A 23,197-nucleotide genomic window follows, 5' to 3' on the forward strand; every position below is an offset into this window, starting at 1 on the left:
GGCTCACCTGTCATTAAGTCCCCAAGCTCTGCAGAGAATTGGCTTTTAGAACGTCAACATGATGCCCTAAACTCCAGCCCAAGCGTAGGGCAATGAGAAAGCTGTCTACAAGCTTAGTCTGGGACAGAAATAGCTACTGGCACTGCTTCATCACTCTTAACAGGGTTCAAAAGCAAGGTGGTCTGGAGAAAGCAAAATAAAGCAATGCCCTGCATCAAAATAAAACTCTCACAGTCTGGGAACCACTAGTGGGCTTAGTCTACAGAGAGAAGAAATGATCCTCTCACCTGTACTTGCTGATCATCTTCTAGACCTCAACTTACTTCAGAGTCAATACAACTAAACTTGATTTCATGCAATGCTAATACCTGGAAAGATTTTGCCACCAAAATAACACAGCTGCTGATTCAGAGGCAGTATGGCATATTCTTCAAAAAAACTGAAATCATCCTTCTGTTTCAGTTCCTATCTCTGATGTCCCTCCTGGCAGGTCCCCCCTAGGGTGTTTTTAAAACAAGGCAGTGATATCTAGACTTTGAGGTGGAGTTATATACCTACTTCTAAATATTGTGGTGCAAGGAATTCAGGTTTTCTAAAGCTGAATCTTATTGGGGTCTATTCTGCCATGCTTCTGTCTTTTCTCTTAGTTCATCTATATCAATACTTCTCTTTTCTCCACATCATTTCTCTGCCCTGCTGGGTGTTAGCAACACCTCCAAATCAGTAATTCTTGCAAACTTCATTCACATTGTTTACTTGATTTCCTAGATCATTAATAAAAATGCTAAATATGCCTGGATCTCTACACCAACACCCTGCATCATCCTAAGAGACACTTCTTCAACTGTACACATACTACCATTTAGTTTCCCACTTGTTTCACAGCTAACAGTACATTAACAACTCTCCTTCCCCATCCTCAATCAGTTTGCTATTGAGCCTAGAGGCCTCCATAAGGAGGCCTTTAATAACTATAGATAAAATAAACATCTCTATAAGTCACCAGCAGTCAACACACCTTTGGCAAATTACTAAAAGGCACAGATCACTCTCAGAAAGTCTGAGATGTTATCCCCAAGTTCAAACCATGAATATAATACCCAGCTTGTTACCCTCTAGGAAGTGACAGCAGACCATTCTAAAAATAGTCTTCCAAATAATCCTTGTATTAATTAAACTAGAGAACAGAAAAATGTCAGCGTAATTAACATACAAAGCAATGGTATAGCCTAATTAATCACCATGAAGAGAGATCGAATAAAATACTATGCATTTTTATAGAGCAATTTAATCTGGCAAGTAATTAATCATAGAAACACTAGGCAAAACCAATGGATTTCCCTTTAAGGAAGTCACATTCATCATCTACAACGTATCCTAAACTCCAATTTGTTATCCAGCCTCAGACTTTTCCAGCAGACAATAACTTTCCAGTATTAGTAGAAAACCAATTTCTGATGGAAAGGGGTAGGAGCTCTTCCAATTAGCTCCCCTTCACTGAATTTAAACAGAACACACTGAATTGCCCTGACCTCTATGGCAGTAAGAGTGGGGCATGCCTTCAAAGAGCTCCCAATCTAAGTAAATTAAAACAACTGCATAAGTAACTGCTAGATGAGCCATGGAGAGATTGTGACAATTTATAGATTGGGAAGAATCCCATCATAGGATAAAGAAGTCTTAGGTCAGCAGCTCTTGAAAAGGGGCTCCATGGTGAGGTTGAAACTTCCCCTAATGAGAAAGGAAAATTTCACAAATTAAGGATACCTTCCAGCTCTAAATCCTATGATCCTGCAAACCTAGTTGGAGGGAGGGCAAATGAAGGGTAGGAGGAGTAAAAAGAGACCATAGCTTCTACCTGGCAGAGGCCTGTTTGAAACAGGCATGCAGAGTGGAGGTATTCCAACAGCTCGGTTTTAGCAATGGACCTTAACAACAAAAGAGCCAGTGAAGTCCATTAGATGGAGAGATTATGAGGGCTCTTACCACCCTCCCCATATTTTGCTCTAGCAGTTCAGTGTTTTTGTAAAGGAAGATTAGTGTGCTTTCCAAACCCCCAGATGTTCAAATCTGCTGGCTGAAGCCTTTCTTTTCTGTGCTGGGCTCAAGGGCTTCTTCTACTTTTTTCCCTGTTGCAAATCCTGACTCCTGCAGATGAAAGCAGTTCGACAACAAAGCAGCCTTAGGCCTCTAACCACTGGAGCCATAGGGGCCTTGCCCTTCAAATGACCTCGGCAATAGCTAGGTCCTTTGGAAGAAGCAAGAGATTGAAGAAAGCTGGGAATGACAGCATAAAAGGAAGCAAAGTGAGGCAGAGGTCTTGAGAACCGAAAGGGAGAGGACAGCAGCAACACTATTTCAGTGGAGCTACAAGGGACTTGGTAAATTGTGCTCTTATCCTTCCCCCTAAGTGAACCCTATTTAGCAGATTCTCTCAGGATCCAGGCATTTGGAAGGCAAGTTCGCTAGATCCACACATACATATAACTAATACAGATTTCAGGAGGCCCTGGAGAAAAACCAAAAAGGAACACCTTCCCCCGACGAGCTTATTGTTTCCAGTATTTCCCAGACACTAGGTTTTTCATGAAGCCCCAGTGGTGTCAAATAAGAGAGAAATTAATGCTCTTCTGCGAGTAGGGTAGTGAAAACACATTAGTGCACCCTGTGTTTGACATCCTACTCTCATGTTATTGGTTTTAAAAGAAATTATACAGAAACCAATTAGAACCAAAAAATCTCATTAAACCTCTTACAACAGGAGCTCACTTTGCTACAGCATGCACAATATCTGGGCCCTGGGGAGAAATGTATAATCGAGGTAAAATTAATCAAAACCTACATAAAAAAGGACAGCAAGAGACAGTTTAAAAAGAAAATCTCTCCTTGGAGTCAGACTTCCAAATTCCTGAAGTCTGATCAGTGAGTGCATAATTCTCCTTATTATTACCTTCCACTCTGTAACACTATATTTATAATTAGGTTGATATCACAGTGATATGACAGTAAAATGCAGACACAATTCATTTAACAATTAATCTACTAGAGCTACAAATTCTTACCATGTCATTAATTGGCTGCTTAAGATGCTGCCTCAGTTTCAGATTACCATGTACCTACTTTCAGAACCTAGGGGAAATGTAACTTTAAGAAAGGCTGGTTTGGGGGCTAGCTTTTAGGATCTTCCATTGGGCTATTCTTTCCCTAAGAACACTGGTTCAGGAAAGATCGTACTGAGACTACTGGACCCATTATTAACCAAGCTGGAAAGGACAAAGGACATATTAAACTGTCATTTAACCACTCTCCTCATTACTCCCTCTCTCTGTCTCTCTCTCTCTCAGAAGAACCACCCCCCAACAATTCATTGTGCCTTTTTCCTGTCTTTACCATGAAGTATAATTAACATTACTAGTCTCCATATGTGAAAAAGGACAAGGGCTTCTGTCAATTTAGAATTATGGGAGAAAAGTTTCCAAACTACTCATTCATATCCTTAACCCATAAATCCCACCACTGGGCATATATCTCAAGGAAGTAAAAAAAAAAAAAAAGAGACAAAGGCCTTACATATAGAAAAATATTAATAGCAGCACTTTTTGTGACTGAAAAAATAGATGCCTACTGACTGGGGAATTGATAAGGTGTGGCACAAGGATGTAAGGGAAATTTAATGTACCCTAAGAAACAATGAATAAGAGGAGTAAAACATGAGAAGATATATGTGAACAGATGTAGAATAAAGCAAGCATAAACAGGAAAACAATATATACAACTATAATAATGAAAAAAACCCATAAAATTAAAGTGAAAATTGCCAAGAACATGTGAGGGATGTACCACATTCTTTTCCTCAGGGGGAAGGGAGGGAGAAAACTGAGTGTAAAATGCCAGTTACTGTATAAATTGGGTAGGGAATATAATATTTGGAAATGATCCTGATGTAAAAGCAAAAGGGAAGGGAGGAAGTTAAATAAAGAGTGAATGAAAAAGAAAGGAGGAAGAAAATAAAGAAAACTGATCCAGACTTAGCCCATGTGTGGTCACCTGTCCCATAAATAAATTATTTAATTGCTTCTCTCTAAATTTATGATGGTTAATTCACTTAGACTTTGAAATCCACATTTACTTTTTATGGGCAACTGAGATAACCCATTTTAACATAAGCCCTCCCCATTATTTCCATAGATTAGTACGACCTGCTGTTTTCAGCCTGTCTAGGTTAGTTAACATTTGAGAGTTCGGAAGTTAGTCTGTGTACATGTAAACATGTGTGTGTGTAATGTAAACACTCCTCTAGAGGGGAGGCCTAAGAACTATGATTATATCTGAAGATTTTATCCTAATCTTAGCTCTGCCCCAACCAAGTCCAAACTAGAGCATCTGGTTGTTGAAATGTGTGTTTACAGAAATAAAGTGAACTGGGGCTGCAGGGTTTTGAGTGAGACTTGGAAAAAGTCTGTTCTCTATCCCGGAGCAATACTTTCCCATCCAGTTACTCCTATGGACTTTTATTACATTGAAAGAAACCATCAATCACACACTTCTCCATTGCACCGAATAATTCCATCTTGGAGCCATTCTTCTTAGAATAAAACCTTTTTAATTCACCTCCAGGTTTAGGGGCTCAGGTTATTTTTAGTCATCAAAAATCAACTTTACCACAGTCATGGTTCATTCACAAAGACAGTACCTTCAGGCCACCTCCGAATATTTTAAAGGACTTGGCATTATTAATTAAGAATGAGGAAATTTTCAGTGTAATTAAAAGACAAAGGGAGGCCTAACTGATCACCAAGGCAACTTACAAACGAATGTCAGTGAGTTTGCATTAGAAGATACCCCATAATTATGACAGTATAAAATTCTTGTCACATGCACAGCTGACAGTTCAAACTTTCTCTGAAATCCATGCAAAGGAATATGGTCCTACCTCTCCCAAAGATCTAAAATAAACAGATGAAATTGATGAAGAGTTTAGAAATTAGTCACAAGATGTAACTGCACCATGATATGGCAAAGACAGAGAAATTCATTATTCAGACATACACACGTATATGTATATGTGTACATGCATGTATGTATACATACATGTGTGTAGGAGCTCTATCTTTACCCAAGAGTAGCTAATAATTTCTTGACTTGCCTAAATAATAATGCCATATATCCAAAGATGAAGGAACCAAAAAAGGAAACCTCTTTTCTAGATCTGATTCCAACCAACAAAGAGGGACTAGTTGCTGAGGTAGTAATATTTTAAACTTTGGAAAGGAAGTGAACACTCCATCTTGGAATCTGTGACAGAGGAGAAAAAGACTGGCATAGTATGGCTAATGTGTACCCTAAGTTTCTGGAAAAAGAGACTTCTTCTGAAGTCAGAGAAAAGATGTGCATAATCTCAGACTAAACTTCTATATGGGAAGTCAGCCTTTGAAGGATGGGAAGCTCTCAAGAATGAAATTCTGAAGACACAGAGAGAAACAATTCAGATAAGCAGAAAAAGGGAGAGTTGTCTAAAGAGACAAATGTAAAAAACAAAGAAATTGAATACAATGTAATTAGTGACCAAGTTTAGTCCCTCAGAAATGATACGAGAATGAACTTCTATCCTTCCTTTCCAGAAAGCTAAAGAACTATGAGTGTGGAACCCTGCTTGTGACATCAGGTTAGTTTTACTGAACTATTTTTTCCCCTTTATTTTTTGTATTCTTTAAGGTAAAGCTCTCTGGGTGGAGGAGGGAGCAGTAATATATTTGGAAATGAAGGTGATGTAAAAACCAAATTTGAAAAGACATGTATGAAAAACTGAAGGAAGGGCAGTTAATAGAAGATGAAAACAAAAGCATGACAACATTGTCTAAGAAGAATGTCAGGATCCTGAAAGCTCAGAATTAGCTGGGGCTGGTGAAGAAAGCAAAGGACAATAAAACAGCTTTTTAAAGTTCTATTAGGGAAAAGAAACAAGCCCCTGATTGGAGAAGGTGGAGGACCGACATTGGAGAGCTCTTCCCAGATCATTCACTAGTTTAAAATGGCACTCAGAATTCTCATCATTTCCCACCTGGCTATTTTCCTGGACTTCATCATCTGCAGAAACTCATCATTTTGCAAGATGAAATCAACTCACAAATTCCAACTTCCTCAAATGATTTTCCACTCTGGGCGAAGGACATCATCAACCCCTGCCCCAACTCCCCACAAGTAATTTCTCTCCTCCAAGGGAGCTAGCTAAAGCAACAAGGTATCATAAGGGACAGTCAAACCACCTCAACTACCACTTCCCTTCAGAACCTGGTACATAGAGCCAAAGACCTAAGAACCTTGGGAATAGCACTGTTTCTTCCATTGACCCTACTTCCAGCTCAACCCTTATAGCCATCATTAAGTGAGCAACCCTTGTAGAAATGAAACCTGGAAATTGCTTCTGCAGGTGCTGAATCCCCTACATCCTCAGAAGCCACAGATATTTTAAAAAATATCTTGGCACCATAAAATAGATCAACATTAGAAACTGATATAGTTTTATTAATGGAAACATTTAAAAATTCATTATCATCTGCTTTGCTGCTAAACCTTAAGGACCACTGGGTCTTTGCATCTTACTTGAAGCTGAAAACTTCTATATGTGTTATCTTCCTCCATTAGAATGTGAGCTCCTCAACAGCAGGAACTGTTTTCCTTTTTCACTTGTAATTACAGCACTTAGCATAGTATTTCCCACATAGTAAGCACTTAATAAATGCATTCATTCATTCATTTTATTCATTACCTACCTTAAAGATAATCAGGGAGATGATGGTCTTGTAGTAATGTGAAGTATCATATTTCTTCTAGGAAGGGTATGGATAAGCTAGAATGCCCAGAGGAGGCTAGCCAAGATGGTAAGGGGCTTCGAGATCATACTGTATAAAGATGAAGATCAGGTAAAGAAATTGGAGCTTGTTAGCCAGATAGTTAAGAGTTAGGGAAGATGGAGTGTGGGAGTGGAAAGGGAGATGATAACTGTTTTCAAGGATTTGAAGAAGGTAGAACTAGGAGCAATAAATAGGTAGAATTTCAAAGAGTCATATTTTATGTATTTACATATTTGATGTAAACAAATACTTGTTAACCATCAGAGTGATCCACACTGTCCAAGCAGTGGATTCCCCTTCGTTGGAGGTCTTGAAGCAATGGTTTCAAGACAGGAGGTTCCTATTTCAGTCTGGGTTTGCCCCTGAGGGAATAGGGGGAAGGGAATAAAAGCATTTATATAACACCTATTATGTGCCAGGCAGTGGAGTAAGTGCTTTTACAAATATTATCTTACTCGATCTCTGAGATCCCTTCTAACTTAGATTCAGTGACTGAGGCTTTCTGTTACAGTAAACAACAGAAACAGCTATGGGTCAAGTTCAACTTTGCCACTAATTAGCTCTCTCATGGACTAGTCATTTTCTTTTCTCTGAGTACCAGTTTCCAACTGCAGAATGAGGAGGATAGCTAGATAGCCTTTTTCAATCCTCACGCTACTTTGTTCTCTGCAGCATTGGACACTGTTGGCTACTTCCTTGGTTTCTGAGGCAACACACTCCGGGTTCTTCTCTTACCTCCGTAACCAATTCCTTCTCTGTCTCTCATCCTTATCACAGAAGATGGTGTTAACCAAATTTTCTTCCGTGAACCTGGAAGGTTTTCTCTACATTGTCTTGGGACAATCTCATCTGCTCTTGAAGAGCGGCAAAGAGACGGTAGGAGAAAGAAGTACAACACAGTTCTCCTCCAATTACTCCAAAAAAGGTTAACTAGAATTCCTAGAAGAAATGAACCAATCTGATCTTTTTTCCCAGACTTTATGCAGAAAACTCTCAAATTATTATCACCAAATCTGAGCTCTTTCTGGAAATCTAGACCTACTATTCCAACTCTCTGGGAATAGTTTTCTGAGCACATCCAAAACTGTTTGTTATTAGGGTGGCTGAAAGTCACATGATCCTTCCAGTTACTTGGGGTTCTTCCCCTATTACCTCCCTTCCCACAACAAAGCCAATCAGTTTTCATGTCCTGTCAGTTCCACCTCTATACCTGTTGTGTAAATCCCTGCTTCGTACTTCTGTAAGTCTTTAAGACTGCCATCACTTCTGGGCTAGAGAACCGATAGATCTTCATAAAAATTTTCATGTTTCTAGTCACTGTCCTTCAATCCATCCTTCAAACAGCTCCCCCCCAAAATAATTTTTCTAATCCTCAAAAACCTTAAGCAACTCCCTATTTTTCTAAGATGAAAATCCTCAGCCTGACATTTAAGATATCTACAACCTGGCTCCAAACTACCTCTCCAACCTATTTCACATTATTCTACTTTATACATTATTCCAAACAGAGAACTAATAGCTACTCTTGAACTTGACAGTACATTTCTTATTTCCAAGCATTTGCACACACAGTCTTCCATGCTTGGAAAACATACCCCCTTCTTATCTCTACCTCTCAGCACACTTTTCTTTCTTTAAGGCTCAATTCAGATGCCAATTCTTCAATGAAATTTTCCTTAATCCCAACCTGTTAACATACTATCCTTCAGCAAATTACTTATTTGTGTACATAAATAACAGAATTTTAGATCTAAAGCTGGAAGAGACCTCAGGGGTATCTAATTCAAACTCCTCATTTTTACAGATGGGCAAGTTGAGGCCAAGAGAAGTTAAATAATTTGCATATTATATCCATGTAATTATATTCCTAAGTCTACAACACTCCACCTCCAAGAGAATGTTAAGTTGCTTGAGGGAAAGGACTATCACCAATACCTATCACAGTGCCTTATAAATAGCAGGAGTTTAAGAAAGGATTTGTTGAATTTAACTAATATGCCTATAGCCTCGTGAAAGATGATGACAGAATGGGTCAGAAATAGTCAAAATGGGGACTCCAGAGTTGGCTAACCATATTAATATATGAATCCAAAAGGGAGGGAAGTGGAAAGAGCAGAGATGAGGACAAATCTAAAACAGACAAACAAACAAAAAAACCCTGACAACACAATGGGAAAACAAAAAAATTTTATTTCTGTCTTAAACCAATCTACTTTGAATCTAGCTAAAAGGTCAAACTACGGAACATTCAAAAAATGTGGACAACTAGGTGGCACAGTGGATAGAGTGCTGGAATAGAGTCAGGAAGACCTCAGTTCAAACCTGGCCTCAGACATTTTCCTAGCTGTATGACCCTGGGCAAGTCACTTATCCTTTGTTTGCCTCAGTTTCTTCATCTGTAAAATGGGGATAATGATAGCACCTACCCTCCAGATAACTGTAATTATAAAGCATTTAGCACAGTCTTAGCTATTGTTGCTGACTATCTAAAAGGCCTATAACACAATTTTAGGCTGAAGTCCCAAATGGTTTTCTATGCTGAACTCTTTCTTGTGAAATACCTAGAATCATGGTCTTTTGACTACAAATGTTTCTTTTACAAAGATCTGAACCCCCCAAATCAAGAATCTTTCAGTATGCTACAACTTTCTGAACCACTGCAGAGTTGGCGGTATGCAACATATACAGAGTAGGCAGGAGGAGAAGAGATGATGAAAGCCCAAGGGATGAGTTTGGATTTTCGTTTCTGGAGGTTATCTTAAGAGATTATGGAAGAGTGAATACCAGCGTCACTGGGAAGGGACATTAACCCAGTCTCATTTGGTGCCTTGTTTTAATCCATGTAATGCTTTTCATTCCCTGTAAAGGGAGATCAGCAGAGTCTGATTAACATGAGAAAGGTCATTACTGATAAAGCATAACTCAGGGAACAATCTGATGTTACAAGCCACAGGAGCTCACAAAAGGGATCTCCAGCAATTCCCAGAGAGATAGAAAGGAGAGGCTGTGCCCTGATTCATCCACCCAGACCCCATCTTTGATCCATATCAAGAAAGGTTCTTCACCTGAGGTGCTCGGAGGGAGGCCACTCAGCTCACCAAACATTGACTTTAAATTGCAATACAACCAAAGACAGGTGCAGAAGTAAATGTGAAGCCAAGAAAAATGCACATGGAAGGAGTCAGAAGGACCATAGCAACTCTTGTGTCCATCCGTCAGTATGCTTCGATCTGGGGGCAGAGAACTTCTTATCTCATTTCCTGGTCCCCTACCCTGCAAACATAGCCTCCTTCAAAGGCTTGGTAAAAGCCCTGCAGTTCACTAACAAGAATTAACTAGCCTCTAACCTTTTTCTAAAGGGCTATACACCCACAAACCTATGCCATTCAGAAAAAGGGAATGAAGAACAACAAGAGTGTGCCTTAGGAAGTTAAAAACTAAGACCAAGTAAGGAGGGCAAAGTCAAATTTGCCAGCACTGCTTAATTAACAGAGAATTAAGCAGACCATAAAACATAAACCTTCACCCTCTAGTCTACCCAATAATATTTGAAAAAAAAAATCACCACAAAATGAAGTCTCAAGTTAGCATTCCAGATAATGGGTCATATTAATCCATTAATCAGAGAAAACTAGATAGCTCATGAAAATTATTTGTTGGGAGAAAAATTCTCCTTTAGGAATATGTTTTTCTCCCATTTTGAGAAATTAGAGGATAGAACTATGTTAATAAAAAGGTTCCTTAAGTAAAAATCTACAGGACATTAACTTTAAAATGATTCATTAAGTCCCTCAATGAACTTATTTTGAAAGTATGACTTTTAGGTAGAAGTCAGAAAGAAGTCACTTCACCACTGTTTTATTCTCTGATTCGGATGATACGATCATAAATTTAGATTTATATCATGCTCACTAACTATGGATGTCTCCCAAGGCTCTATCCTGGATCTTTTCTCTTTTTCCCTCTATCTCATTTGGTGATCTCATCATCCCCCATGGGTTCAACTATCATCTTTATGCAAATGACTCCCGGATCTCAGACATCCTATGCTTAAGATGGACAATCTGAATTTACTTTCTCCCCCAAATCCTCTTTTTTTCTTTCTAATTTCCCTGTTACTATCAAGGGTACTATCATCCTTCTAGTCACACAGGTTTAAGATTAGGTGTCATTCTCCACTCCTCATCCCACATATCCCATCATTTGACAAGTCCTATCATTTCTACCTTTGTAACATCTCTTGAATATTCCTCCTTATCTCCTCTTACACTGCTACCACTTTGATCCAGGCTATCATCACTTCAAGCCTGGACCACTGCAATAGCTTTCTGGTTGGTCTTCGTGACTCCAGTCTCTCTCCACTCAAGTCCATACTCCATTAAGTTGCCTAATTGACCTTCCTAAAGTGGAGGTATGATCATGTCAACTACCCATTCAATAAACTCCAGTGGCTCTCTGTCACCTCTAGGAATGAATATAAAAATCCTCTGGTGGTTCAAAGCCTATCATGCATTCAAAAAAAGGGATAAAGACCTATAAAAATATTTATGGCAGCTCTTGTTGTGGTGGCAAAGAATTAGAAATTCAGGGGATGCCCATCAATTGGGGAATGGTTTAACAAGGTGTGGTACATGAATATAATGGAATACTATTGTGCTATAAGAAATGATGAGCAGGTGAACTTCAGAAAAATCTGGGAAGACTTATGCGAACTGATACTGAATGAAGAGAGCAGAACCAGGAGAACAGTACATATGGTTACAACTACATTTTGCAATAACTAACTTTGACAGACTTGGTTCTTCTCAGCAATGCAACATTCTAAGACAACCCCAAGGGACTCATGATGGAAGATGCTATCCACATCCTGAGAAAGAATTACAGAGTCTGGATGCAAATCAAAACATACTATTTGCTCTCTCTTTGTTTTGTTTCTTCTTTCTCATGGTTGACTTCAATGGTTCTAATTCTTCTTTGCAACATGATGAATGTGAAAATATATTAATGTGAATGTATATGTAGAGCCTATATCGGATTGCATGCTGTCTTGGGAGAGGGGAAGGGGGAGAAAATTTGGAACTCAAAAGCTTATGAAACTGAATGTTGTAAACTAAAAATAAATAATTAAAATTTTTTTTTTAAAAAGGAAAAAAGAAATGACAAGCAGGATAATTTCAGAAAAAAACTTGGATAGACTTACATGAACTGATGCTGAGTGAAGTGAACAGAACCAGGAGGATGATGTACATGATAACAGCAATATTATTCAATAAAGAACTGTGAATGACAGCTGTTTTCAGTAATACAATGATCCAAGACAATCCCAAAGGACTAATGATGAAGCATACTCCAGGGAAAGAACTGATACTGCTTGAATACGGACTGAAGTATGCTATTCTTCATTTTTTTTCTTTCATTTGACTCTTCTTATACAAAATGACATATGCATATGTACAACCTATATATGATCACTTACTTCAGAGGAGTGGGGGAGGAATAGAATTTGGAACTCAAAATTTTCAATAAAGATGTTTAAAGCTTTTTTTTAAAAGCCCATCATAACATGGCCCCCTCTACCATTCCAATCTCCCTACACCTTATTCCCCAACATATTTTACCTCCCAACTTTATGATTGGGTAACATTGGCCTTTTTGTTCCTAGAACAAGACACTCGATCGATGTCCCAAATCTGGGCCTTTTCACTGGCTGTCCCCATGCCTAGACTGGTTTCTTTCAAACCTTAGCTAAAGTCCTACCTTTCCCAGGCCTCCTTAATTTTAGTGCCTTCCCTCTGATATTAACTCCAATTTATTCTACCTACAGTACACACACACACACACACACACACACACACACACACACACACACACACTTAGTTGCTTGTATGTTGTTTTCCCCATTAGATTATGAGCTCCTTAAGAATAAGGACTGTTATTTGGTTTCTTTGCATCACCAAAGCTTAGCAGAGTGTTTGGTACATTCACCACTTAATAAATGCTTTTTGACTTAACTTGATATGTAGTCATGTCAACAAGGAGATTATAGTTTTAATGAGACACAAAATGCAAACAACTATGTACAAACAAGATGTGTATATAGAATAAGTTGGAGATAATCACAGACAGAAGGCACTTACATTAAAGGGGATCAGAGCTAGCCTTAGTCTTTCTCTCTCAAGCTACAGTCATGTATCACAAATTGCCCTTTGGACATCTCAAACTGGATGTCCTCAAATTCAATGTGTGCAAAACAGAACTCGTTATTTCCCACTCCAAAACTTCTCCTTTCCCCAACTTCTCTATTACTGTCCAAGGTATCACCACCATCCCTATAGCCAGATTTGCAACTCTGGTATCATCCTTTATTCCTCACTCATATTAACCTCCACATATCCAATCTATTGCCAAATCTTTTCATTTCTTCTTCCATAACATATCTTACATGTGCTGCTTTTTCTCCACTCACACAGCTACTGCCTTACTTCTGGCCCTCAATATCTCTCACCTAGACTACTGAAATAATTTACCATTCAAGTCTCTTCCCACTCCAATAAATCCTTCAAACAACTGCTGAAATAATTTTCCTAAAGCATAGGTATAATAATGGCATCCTACCCCACCCCCACTAAATAAAGTCCAATGACTCCCCATTACCTCTAGGACCAAATATAAATCTTTCTGTTTGGCATTAAAGCTCTTCACAATCTGACCCTTTCCTAAGTCTTCCTGATTCCAAGTCCAGCTGTCTATGCTTCTCACCTCACCTTCACACCTCAACACTTCTCCATGGTATATAATAACTGTTTAATAAATGAAATCTTTTTTTCCAACACATTTAGATTTTAAAAATAAATGTACTGAATTGTGGAATCAAGGGAACCCAAGATTAATACAAAAGCATGGTTTGTCATTGTGGCTCGTTGGTCGATTGAGCTGGACATGACCTTAGTAATCACTTAATTCAACTTCATCTTACAAACGAAGTAACTGAAGTCAAGGTAGCCTCCTTGTTGTTCCTCTAACGAGACATTCCATCACTCAACTCAGAGAATAGTCACTGGCTGTCTGTCTCCCATTCGTGGAATGCTTGCCCTCCTCATCTCTACCTTCTGGCTTCCTTGAAGTTGCAGCTACAATCCCCCTTTCTGTAAGAACCTCTTCCCAACCCTTCTTAATTCTAGTGTTTTCACTCTGTTATTTCCTATTTATCCTACATACAGCTGTTTGCATAATTAGGCTGGGAGTTCCTGAAGGGCATTTTTTTTTTTGCCTTTCTGTGGATCCCCAGTGCTTAGCACAGTGCCTGACATATGTTTAATAAATGTTTATTGGCTGACTGAAACAATCTGTCAAAGGTCATAAACACGTTAAATAGCAAACCTGGGATCTGAACTTAATTCCTCTGACTGAATATCCAGTCAGTACTCTTTCTGCTTCAGTGACCTGTCATCTTGAAGAGCACTACCTCATTGATGAGGCTTGCTAAGATATGGCCAAGAGCTATGACAACAGTTCCTTTGGTCAGAAAGGTTAATTTGGAAGGAGACCCCAAGACAAACTTAGCAAAGAGTCCTCTTTCCCAACTCCCACCCCCACCCCCACCCCCTCCTGGCCTCTTTCCTTTCTCAGTCCAAGTACCCTATAAGGGGCTGTCAGGTCAGTAATTATGCCCTTAGCTCAAGGCTTAATTAGAGTTGGGTCACTGACACCTTATTTTCCCTCTTATAATTTAGTGGAATAACACTGGGGGAAGGGGAAGGAAATGGGGCATTGTGTGTTTGCAATATCCAGATGTTTCCATAAAAATAGAGATAACTGAGCAGAAGCATTAAGAATCTCATTGAAGGATTAAACAGGAAGAGAAAGACACTTGTTTCAACACAAATAACTTTGACAATTAGCAAACTGGTATGACTAAGCCATGAAAGACAAGTGAAAGGCAGAGAACAACAACACTGGCACAGTAATATGTGCCTCAAATCTGCCCAGCACCAGCACTAACTCCTCTTGTCTTTAAACTTCATGGTCCCAGTTCCAAAAAGCTGAAAGATACAAGGCCTCCCATCTGCTAGGGAGAAGACAAGATGGACCAATCATTTCAGTTCATTATGGACACCACACAAACAAAAATGTGTGACTATCATCAAGTTCTACAGCAGCCTGCAAGGCTTTTGTGGTAGCCAAGTCTCTGGAAAGTTGAAACACGCTCTCATCTACTGGTGGGTATCCTCACAGGGCTCACACTGAGGCCCACGTTACTTGGGGAAGAAGGGCTAAGAGTTTTTAAACCAACTCAGAAATCCTTTCAAGATGGATAGTAAGCAATGACTGCCTATGGAAGTAGCAGGATTCAACTGAGTATCCTACTACCTCTTAGTAATAAGTTTTTCCATATTCTCTCCTTCCCAGCACAGCTAACAACCCCACAGAATGGACTGAGATCCTCAGGTTGGCCTTCCTGATACAAGTCCTCTTCCCCTAATGCAGCCAGGGGGAATCTTGTTCCTACACAAAGGGCAGAGCAAAGGAGCCTGACCTGGAATTCATTTATATCTTACTGACAATACTCAGATAACTCATCATGAGTTCCCATTACCCCTCCTGCAAATCCCACTCCATCTTCATTCATTCTCTTCTCCTTTGCCACAGGAAAAGAGGTGGCTCTTTTCTTTATCAAGAGCAATCCTTCCACTAAAGCTGCTGAGCCCACATTCTTCAGGAGCTTATAGCACTGAGTATTCCTTCTATTCCTCTTCAAGTGCCTCCTACTTATTAATTCCTTCCTCGATGCCTAGAAACATATCCATTATTTCCTCCATCCTTTAAAAAACATCTTTCCTTGCCATTTCTTCCAGCTCTCACCCTAAATCTCTCCTCTCTTTCACTGCTAAACTCCCAGAAAAAGTGAGCTATGGTTACTGCTTCTACTTTGCCACTTATTTACTTTTCAACCTCTTGATACTCAATCCCACCACTCTTGAGATTGCTTCCTCAAAGGTCCCTAGTAGCCTCTTAATTGACAGATCTCCTGGCCTGTTTAGTCCTCACCTTTCTTTACCTTTCCACATCAGTGGAAGCTGCTAACCATTCTCTCCTTCCAGAAGGGCTCTCTTCCATTGGATTTCATGATACTCTTCTCTTATTTTTTTTCTATTGTCTAGTGGGTCCTTCTCAAGTCTCATTCACTGGTTCAGTTCTCCTCCTGACCCCCTACATGTGAGTGCTCCCCAGGGCTCTGTTCTAGACCCTCTTCTCTTCTTTGTCTATGCTCTCTACCTTTAGTGAACTCATCTGTTCCAATCTCATTTGCCTGAAGATGGCAATGTACTGACTGCATCAAAACCCAGAATATTTTAAGGCATCAAAATGAGTGAAAAGACTTATTGCCCAGTCTATGACTATTACGGCATGCAGTAAATGGGAAATCCACTGATTTATTCTATCAGCAAATATATCCTAGATGCATCCTGGAAATAAGCAACAGACTGGGTTCAAAACTGAACTGAAAGAAAAAGGTTGTATTACTTATGAGAAAGTAATCAGCACTTTCTATGATCCCAAATGCTCCCAAAGCAATGTTTTTAATATTTTACCCATGTTTCTCATACCAAATTTCTCAGTGATGCTATATGGCTGTAAATCATGAAATGCCAGAGTGTCAGAAGAATCAAAATTACAGGGGTCCCAAGATACAATGTAAACTACATCATATTACCAGTAATGTTCTACATCCAAAAAGTGGCTGAAAAGTTCTCACCCAGAAAATGCACGATGAGAAATGAAAGCTGGTCATGCAGCAAGACCCAAGACCAAAACATAATGAGCTCAAATGCTGTAATAGTAGCCATGAATTATTCAAAGACCTAGGTAGAAGATCTGCGTGTTGTCAAGTCTTCTTTTTGGTTCTACTTCAACACTTCTTGCATACCCTCCCTCTCTCCCCACACTGCTACCACATTTATTGAGAGCTCCATTACTGTCACAGCCCCTTAATAGGGTTCCCTGCCTCCAATTTCTCCCCTCTCTGATTAGAGCCTTTGAGCAGCTGCCAAAAGAACCCTCCATGGGTCTGACGATGCCACTCCACTAGTTAAAAACTTCTAGTGGCTCCCTACTGCCTCTTGTGGAATATATAAACTCCTTAGCCTGGCACTTGAAGGACCACTAAAAAACAACTCCAATATACTTTTCAGGCCCAATTTCAGAGTACTCTATGTTCCAGTGAAACCCCCATTATTGGAAATAAATTCCCTCCTTGGGGTTTCTGTTTTGTTAAGACTCTGTATATTTTCCATTTCCTTTGTGAAGAAGCCTCCCCTACTGAAGGTATTTTCTCCCTCTTCAATTTTTAAAAAATTATTTATTTTTAGTTTTCAACATTCACTTCCATAAGATTTTGAGTTCCAAATTTTCTCCTCCTTCCTCCCTTCTCCCCTCCCAAAGACAGTGTGCAATCTGATATAGGATCTATATATACATTCATATTAAACATATTTTCACATTAGTGATATGTAAAAAAGAACTGGAACCAATGGAAAGAATTATGAGAAAGAAGAAACAAAACAAAATAACAAAAAAGAGAGAGAAAATAGTATGCTTCCATCTGTATTCAGACTCCACAGTCCTTAATCTGGACGTGGATAACATTTTCCATCATGAGTCTTCTAGAGCTGTCTTAGAACCTTGCATTGCTAAGAAGAGCTAAATCTATCAGTCAGTTATTGGATGATGTGGCTGTTACTATGCACAATCTTATCCTGGTTCTGCTCACTTCACTCAGCAGCAGTTCATATAAGTCTTTCCAGGTTTTTCTGAAATCTGCCTCCTCATCATTTCTTATAGCACAGTAGTATTCCATTACATTCAAATACTACAACTCATTCAGCCATTCCCTATTTGATGGACATTCCTTCAATTTCTAATTCTTTGCCACCACAGAAAGAGCCGCTGTAAGTATTTTTGCACATGTGAGACCTTTTCCCATTTTTATGATCTCTTTGGGACACAGACCTAGAAGTGGTATTGCTGGGTCAAAGGGTATGTACAGTTTTATAGCCCTTTGGGCATAGTTCCAAATTGCTCTCCAGAACTACTGGATCAGTTCACAACTCCAAAAACAATGTATTAGTGTTCCAATTTTCCCACATCTTCTCCAACATTTATAATTTTCCTGTTTTGTCACATTAGCCAATCTGATAGATGTGAAGTGGTACCTCAGGCTGATTTACACTTCTTTAATCAATAGTGATTTAGAATTTCCCTCTTCAAGTTTCCTAGAATACTTTAAATCTTCCTTTGTCACAATCCCATTCTACCACGAACAATGTTTATTTATGAATATGTCATATTCCTTCTAACAGAACTTAAGTTTCTTGAAGGTAGGGAAGGTACCATTTTTATCTTTATATTCTTATGTTCTAAGTTCTCAATAATAACTCATATTTATTTAGAACTTTAAGGTTTATACATTACTTTTCTCATAAAAATCCTGTGAGGTAAACAGTGCGATTATTATTAACCCCATATTACAGACAAAGAAACTGAAGGTCAGGGAAGATGAATTATTTTTCCAGGGTCACAAAATTAATAAGTGTTGGATCTGGGGCTCAAAACCAGGTTTTGAGTCCAAATACTTTTTCCAGCATACCACACTACCTCCCTAATAATAAGTGTTCATTAAGTGGTACAGGAGTAAAAGGACTGGATTTGGAGTCAAGGATAGACTCGAGTCTCAATCTGGCCATCAAATCACCGTATGGACTTTGGCAAATGACTTCAATACTCTGGGATTCCATTTCCTTACGTGTACAATGAGGATATCTGATTATATCTTTAGGCCTGATTTCAACTCTGACATTTGCTACTTCTAGGACTCCTAACAATGGTGATGTTGTCACCTTTCTCTGGAATACTCAAGCTAATTTAAAGAATAAGAAAAGGAACACTGTCCTGTCAGGGCTGTTGCCAAAAATATGATAGAGATTATAAAGCACTTGGCGAAGGCTTTGTCTTATCCTTTCCAGGACATTCAGAAAAAGAAGAGATAAGGAGTACCTGGGAAGAAGAAGGCCAACAGCCAAACCAGAAACCACAGGCAAGAAGAGCAGCAAAGCAGAATATGAAGAAAACATAAATGGATGTGATCAAGAAAACAGGCCCCAAATGGAATGGAATGGCTGGGAAAGCCTAAATAACGACATGAATAAATAACACAACATAAATTATACCCACGTGCACCTTCATGCTCCTGTGCAGGGCCTAGTGCTGCTACCAAACACCCACATTTGTCATACTGTCCTTGGGTCACTAGGGGATGTTTGGGAGAAGAAAATCTGTAATTCTTGGTTCTTGTAGAAAATCACATTTATCATATGGCTTCAACATAGTATCTGGTTTATTTGCTAGGTGCAGATATGCATTTATTTAGTGAGATTTATAAAACTGTGCTCACTGCAAAATGCCCCTAGAGACAGGTAAGGAAAACCAATGCTCAGTGCCATCTTGTTAGCACATCTCAGCCTCTGTCCTACCCCTGACTCCCTCTTCTCCCCTCCATATATTGCATTCCTGGCATTTACTCTAAGATGTTCAAGAAGTTGTAGTAAATGAGGCATTTTATATAAAAAGGAAGAAAAACCCATGCAAATACCCCACTCCAGCTTCATTGCAGGCTAGAATATGAAAAACACTGTAAACATACATTATTATCACTGGATTGTCTGGCGAATTTACATCTGGAACTAAATCAAATTACCCATCTGTTGGGTTTGCATCTTTCTCTCAACTTCAATTTTTCAGTTGCTTGAAAGAATAATTTACTATCGGGGAACTTAAGAGCCATGTAGGAAGGGGAAAAGACTTGTAAGGAACCTCTTGATTCTGGACTAGCTATCTTCCTGAAATGGTGCTCCCCTCTCCATTTGCAAACATCTCATTCTGCCATGATTGTTATTTTTTGATCCCTTTCACTGGGTGGCTTTTTTGAACTCTCTTAGATTTCTGTGGGAAACTCTTTACCTGAATTTCAGCCCTTTTCTTGTCTGTTGCATTAGGAGACTTACATGACTGGACCCCAAAGGTACCATTTGCTTCTATTTACCACAAATAAAAATAACAATGCAAAAGACCTGTCTTCCAGGGTCCTGAGTCATCCAACAAAGTAACCAAAGACAGCAAAGTACTCAGGAGCAGGGAAGGGGGTGAGGGTAGCTTTCAGGAAGCCTACTGACAGATGTCCTGTGCAGTAGCAAAGATGAGTGCTTGCAACTGTCTCCTACTCAACAGCAAGAAAATTAACAGAAGACTACACTGAACTATTTCAATATGACAAATTCTCATGAAATACTATTTCTGATGGAGTAGGACAATTTATTTCACTCCCAGAAAAACAGCCTTAAAACAACAGCAGTACTGCACACAAACGAGCCTGGGGGAACCCTGGATGAGTTCTAGAACCTATTTACATTTCTTACCTGATATTGACTAATGCATGGGTCACCTTGCTGGCTGCTTCTTTCCACTGGCCTGTGTTGGTTGAAATCCTCAGGACTAAAGGAAGGAGAGAACACAGAATTGTCAAACCCATAACTATCCAAAAAACCAAGAAACGAGATTAAAAATGTTTCCTAAGGTGAGATCCTCAAACACTTTCTTGGAGAGGCCTAGACTCCTGCAGCCTAGGATCACATACAGTCACCCCAATCCAAGATGGTTCTTTTCTTCTTCCTCTCTTTGGCATCCCTGACCTCACCTGAGTCAGCCATAAATAGTCTCCAGTCAAGACAAGGGGAATGACAGTAGTAAAGCCAGTATACCACATCACAGCTGCTGTTTAAAGCTATTTTCTTCCCAGACTGCTGCTAGTTTCTGTCAAAGCCCTCTTTGGCCAGAAAGAATAAACAGGGGTATCTAAAATTATTTTTCCTAATATCCATTAAGGAAAAATGAAATGAAGGAAAAATACTTGCTGTCCAGACTGTGTACAGTTAGAGAGAATTCCATTGAGTTGGCATAACAAATACATATATCTAAGATAGGTAACGCAGATGGACAATGCACAAAATTAAGTAGGAGGACAAAAGGAAAGAGCTGAATTGCATCTGGGTTTTAGGCAATTCCCAGGGTGCTCTCTAATACAAAACCCCAGCTTTTTAACACCGATGTTCTCCTAGTGATACCATAGGGTTGCAAATCTCAGAACCCTATAAACTCTGAAGAGTCAAAATTCCCAAATGGTAATGGTGTAAATTGGCTGCACTGGGACTAAGTTGGCTGCAGCCTATTTCCAATAATGACTGATCTATAAGACCTGGTATAAGAGATATCATCCAGGCAGGAATGAGCAGGAAAGGCTGTTGGTCAGTGAGGAATAACAGAGGCAGCCCAAGTACTGTAGCAGCACCCATCACATGGTAAAGATCTAGAAGAAGTCCAGATCATGGACAATAGCATAGATCAAAGAAGCATAAGTGGACTGTAATCTATTGTGCAGAATACCCACAGCAACTAAAGATGACACATTCACCGAAGAACGATAAGTTGTTTTCTATCTTCTTTTCTCATCCTAGCTGGGTCTTATCCCTTAGCTTAGAGTATTGGGGAACCTGTGGTCTTGAGGCCACATGTGGCTGTCTAGGTCCTTGGGCGTGGCCTTTTGACTGAATCCAAATTTTACAGAGCAAATCCTTTCATTTAGCGAATTTGTCCTGTGAAGTTTGGATTTAGTCAAAGGGCTACACTTGAGGACTTAGAGGGCCACATGTGGCCTTGAAGCCGTAGGTTCCCCACCCCTGGCCTAGATATTCACTAGAAAGTTGAGATGAACTTCTTGCGTTGTTCCCTCTACCCATCTGCAAAGCTGAGTAATAAGAATTCCTTTCTTTCCTTATTAGACCTAAACTCCCACCCTATCCATCTGGCCCCAACAAGAGGTAGCTTGAAAATGCTACCAAGCACAGCATCTCTTCTGATAGCTTCATATTTGTAAGACTCCCCATCTATAGTCAACATCACCTGTAGTTCCCTGTAAACAGACAGGATTCCTTCAGCCTCGTGCAGAGCATTCCATATTGCAGGCATGAAGTATTCTTCAAATAAAGGAATGTGGAAAGAGAAGTCAACATTTGATACCTGTGCTAGGACTCTGTCCTTTGTAAAGAGGAGAAAAAGAAGGGTGTGGCCCAAATTACAAGAAGTCTGATGGTTGCCAATGATACTTAAAAAATTAGGGATAGGATCAAACTTAGCTGATGAGAAGCCACCACAAATCCTAGCAAGGTTTTGCCAATGACAATGCATTAGTACAGCAGGAGGAGAAGAAATATGGAAGGAGTACAGAGGTCGGGGGGAGTGGGGAGAACCAGTGGTTGAGCTGGGAGAATAAAACTCACCTGGCTCTTAAGTGTCTAGTTCCAGAAATGACTCACTTCCAAAAATTCATGCAATTTTGTGAAAAGGAAGATAAGATGAAGTTGTAATACACTTTTACCAGAGTGCAGCTTTTCCAATTTATTTAATGCAGAGAAATTTGCTACCATTTCAATTTACATCCCCAAGCCTGGATGTGGGCAGCAACATTTCACCCAGCAAAAGTGCAAATTTATTCATATAACTCAAGGGATAAATTTCAACAGGTCAGATGCCTTCATCTCAACCCAATTGTTGTAGCCCAGATAAATGGACTGGTTCACCCACTCAATTTTTCTTTCAGAGGGGCATTGTGTGTTGTCCACTTGTCAGAGCTGTCAGCAGCCTCTTATCAACTGTGCGCCCTTTGCAAATAAGAACTTGAAGGGTCTCACTGGTTTTCGAGTCCTTTAAATAAAATGAGTTCCAATGGAAGTATGACTAGAAATAGGTCAAGGATGGAGCCAAGATGGCGGAGTAGAAGGACGATCTGGAGGAGCTCTCCTGCCACAGCCCATAAAGTATCTGTTAAAAAATGACTCTAAACAAATTCAAGAGCAGCAGAAGCCACAAAACAAGAGAGTGAAAGAAATTTCCAGTCCAAGGCAGCCTGGAAGGCTGACAGGAAAGGTCTATCACACAGTCTCAGAGAAGAGCGTAGCCCAGCACTGGCTGCCGCATGGCAGGGACAGGCCTGGAGCAGGTAGAATACTGGGCAACAGTTGTGATTCCCAGATCCCTCAACCCAAAAATGCCAAAGACAGCTTCAAAGTAGTGGCCCTGAGGTGTGGCAGGGTGCTGGCTTGGTGGAGCTGGTGGAGGCTTTGGAGAGGATCCTGGGCAGAAAAGCTTGCAGTAATTCCCAGACTAGAGTGCAGGCCAGGAGAAGAGTAAACCCCTCTCCCTTGATTGTGCCATCTTGGAGGAACTGAGAACTT

The 23,197-nt window shown here is 39.7% G+C and overlaps 1 protein-coding gene across 9 annotated transcripts in view; it reads right to left on the minus strand.

Annotated features, from left to right (window-relative positions):
- Positions 1 to 23,197, minus strand: part of ARMH3 (armadillo like helical domain containing 3) — a 222,638-nt gene that overhangs the window by 80,788 nt on the left and 118,653 nt on the right. For 7 of the 9 annotated variants that reach the window (XR_011969588.1, XM_072620729.1, XM_072620724.1 and 4 more), the window contains one exon: positions 20,327 to 20,402. The exons of the other annotated variants lie outside the window; for them this stretch is intronic. Coding sequence is in view for 6 of the 7 variants with exons in the window: in XM_072620729.1 (XP_072476830.1) it covers positions 20,327 to 20,402 (76 nt within the window). In the remaining variant the exon portion in view is untranslated. The remainder of the gene's footprint in view (positions 1 to 20,326; positions 20,403 to 23,197) is intronic. 9 annotated transcript variants of the gene reach the window in all.

The sequence above is a fragment of the Notamacropus eugenii genome, chromosome 1 (genome assembly GCF_028372415.1).
Source record: "Notamacropus eugenii isolate mMacEug1 chromosome 1, mMacEug1.pri_v2, whole genome shotgun sequence".
NCBI classification, from domain to species: domain Eukaryota; kingdom Metazoa; phylum Chordata; class Mammalia; order Diprotodontia; family Macropodidae; genus Notamacropus; species Notamacropus eugenii.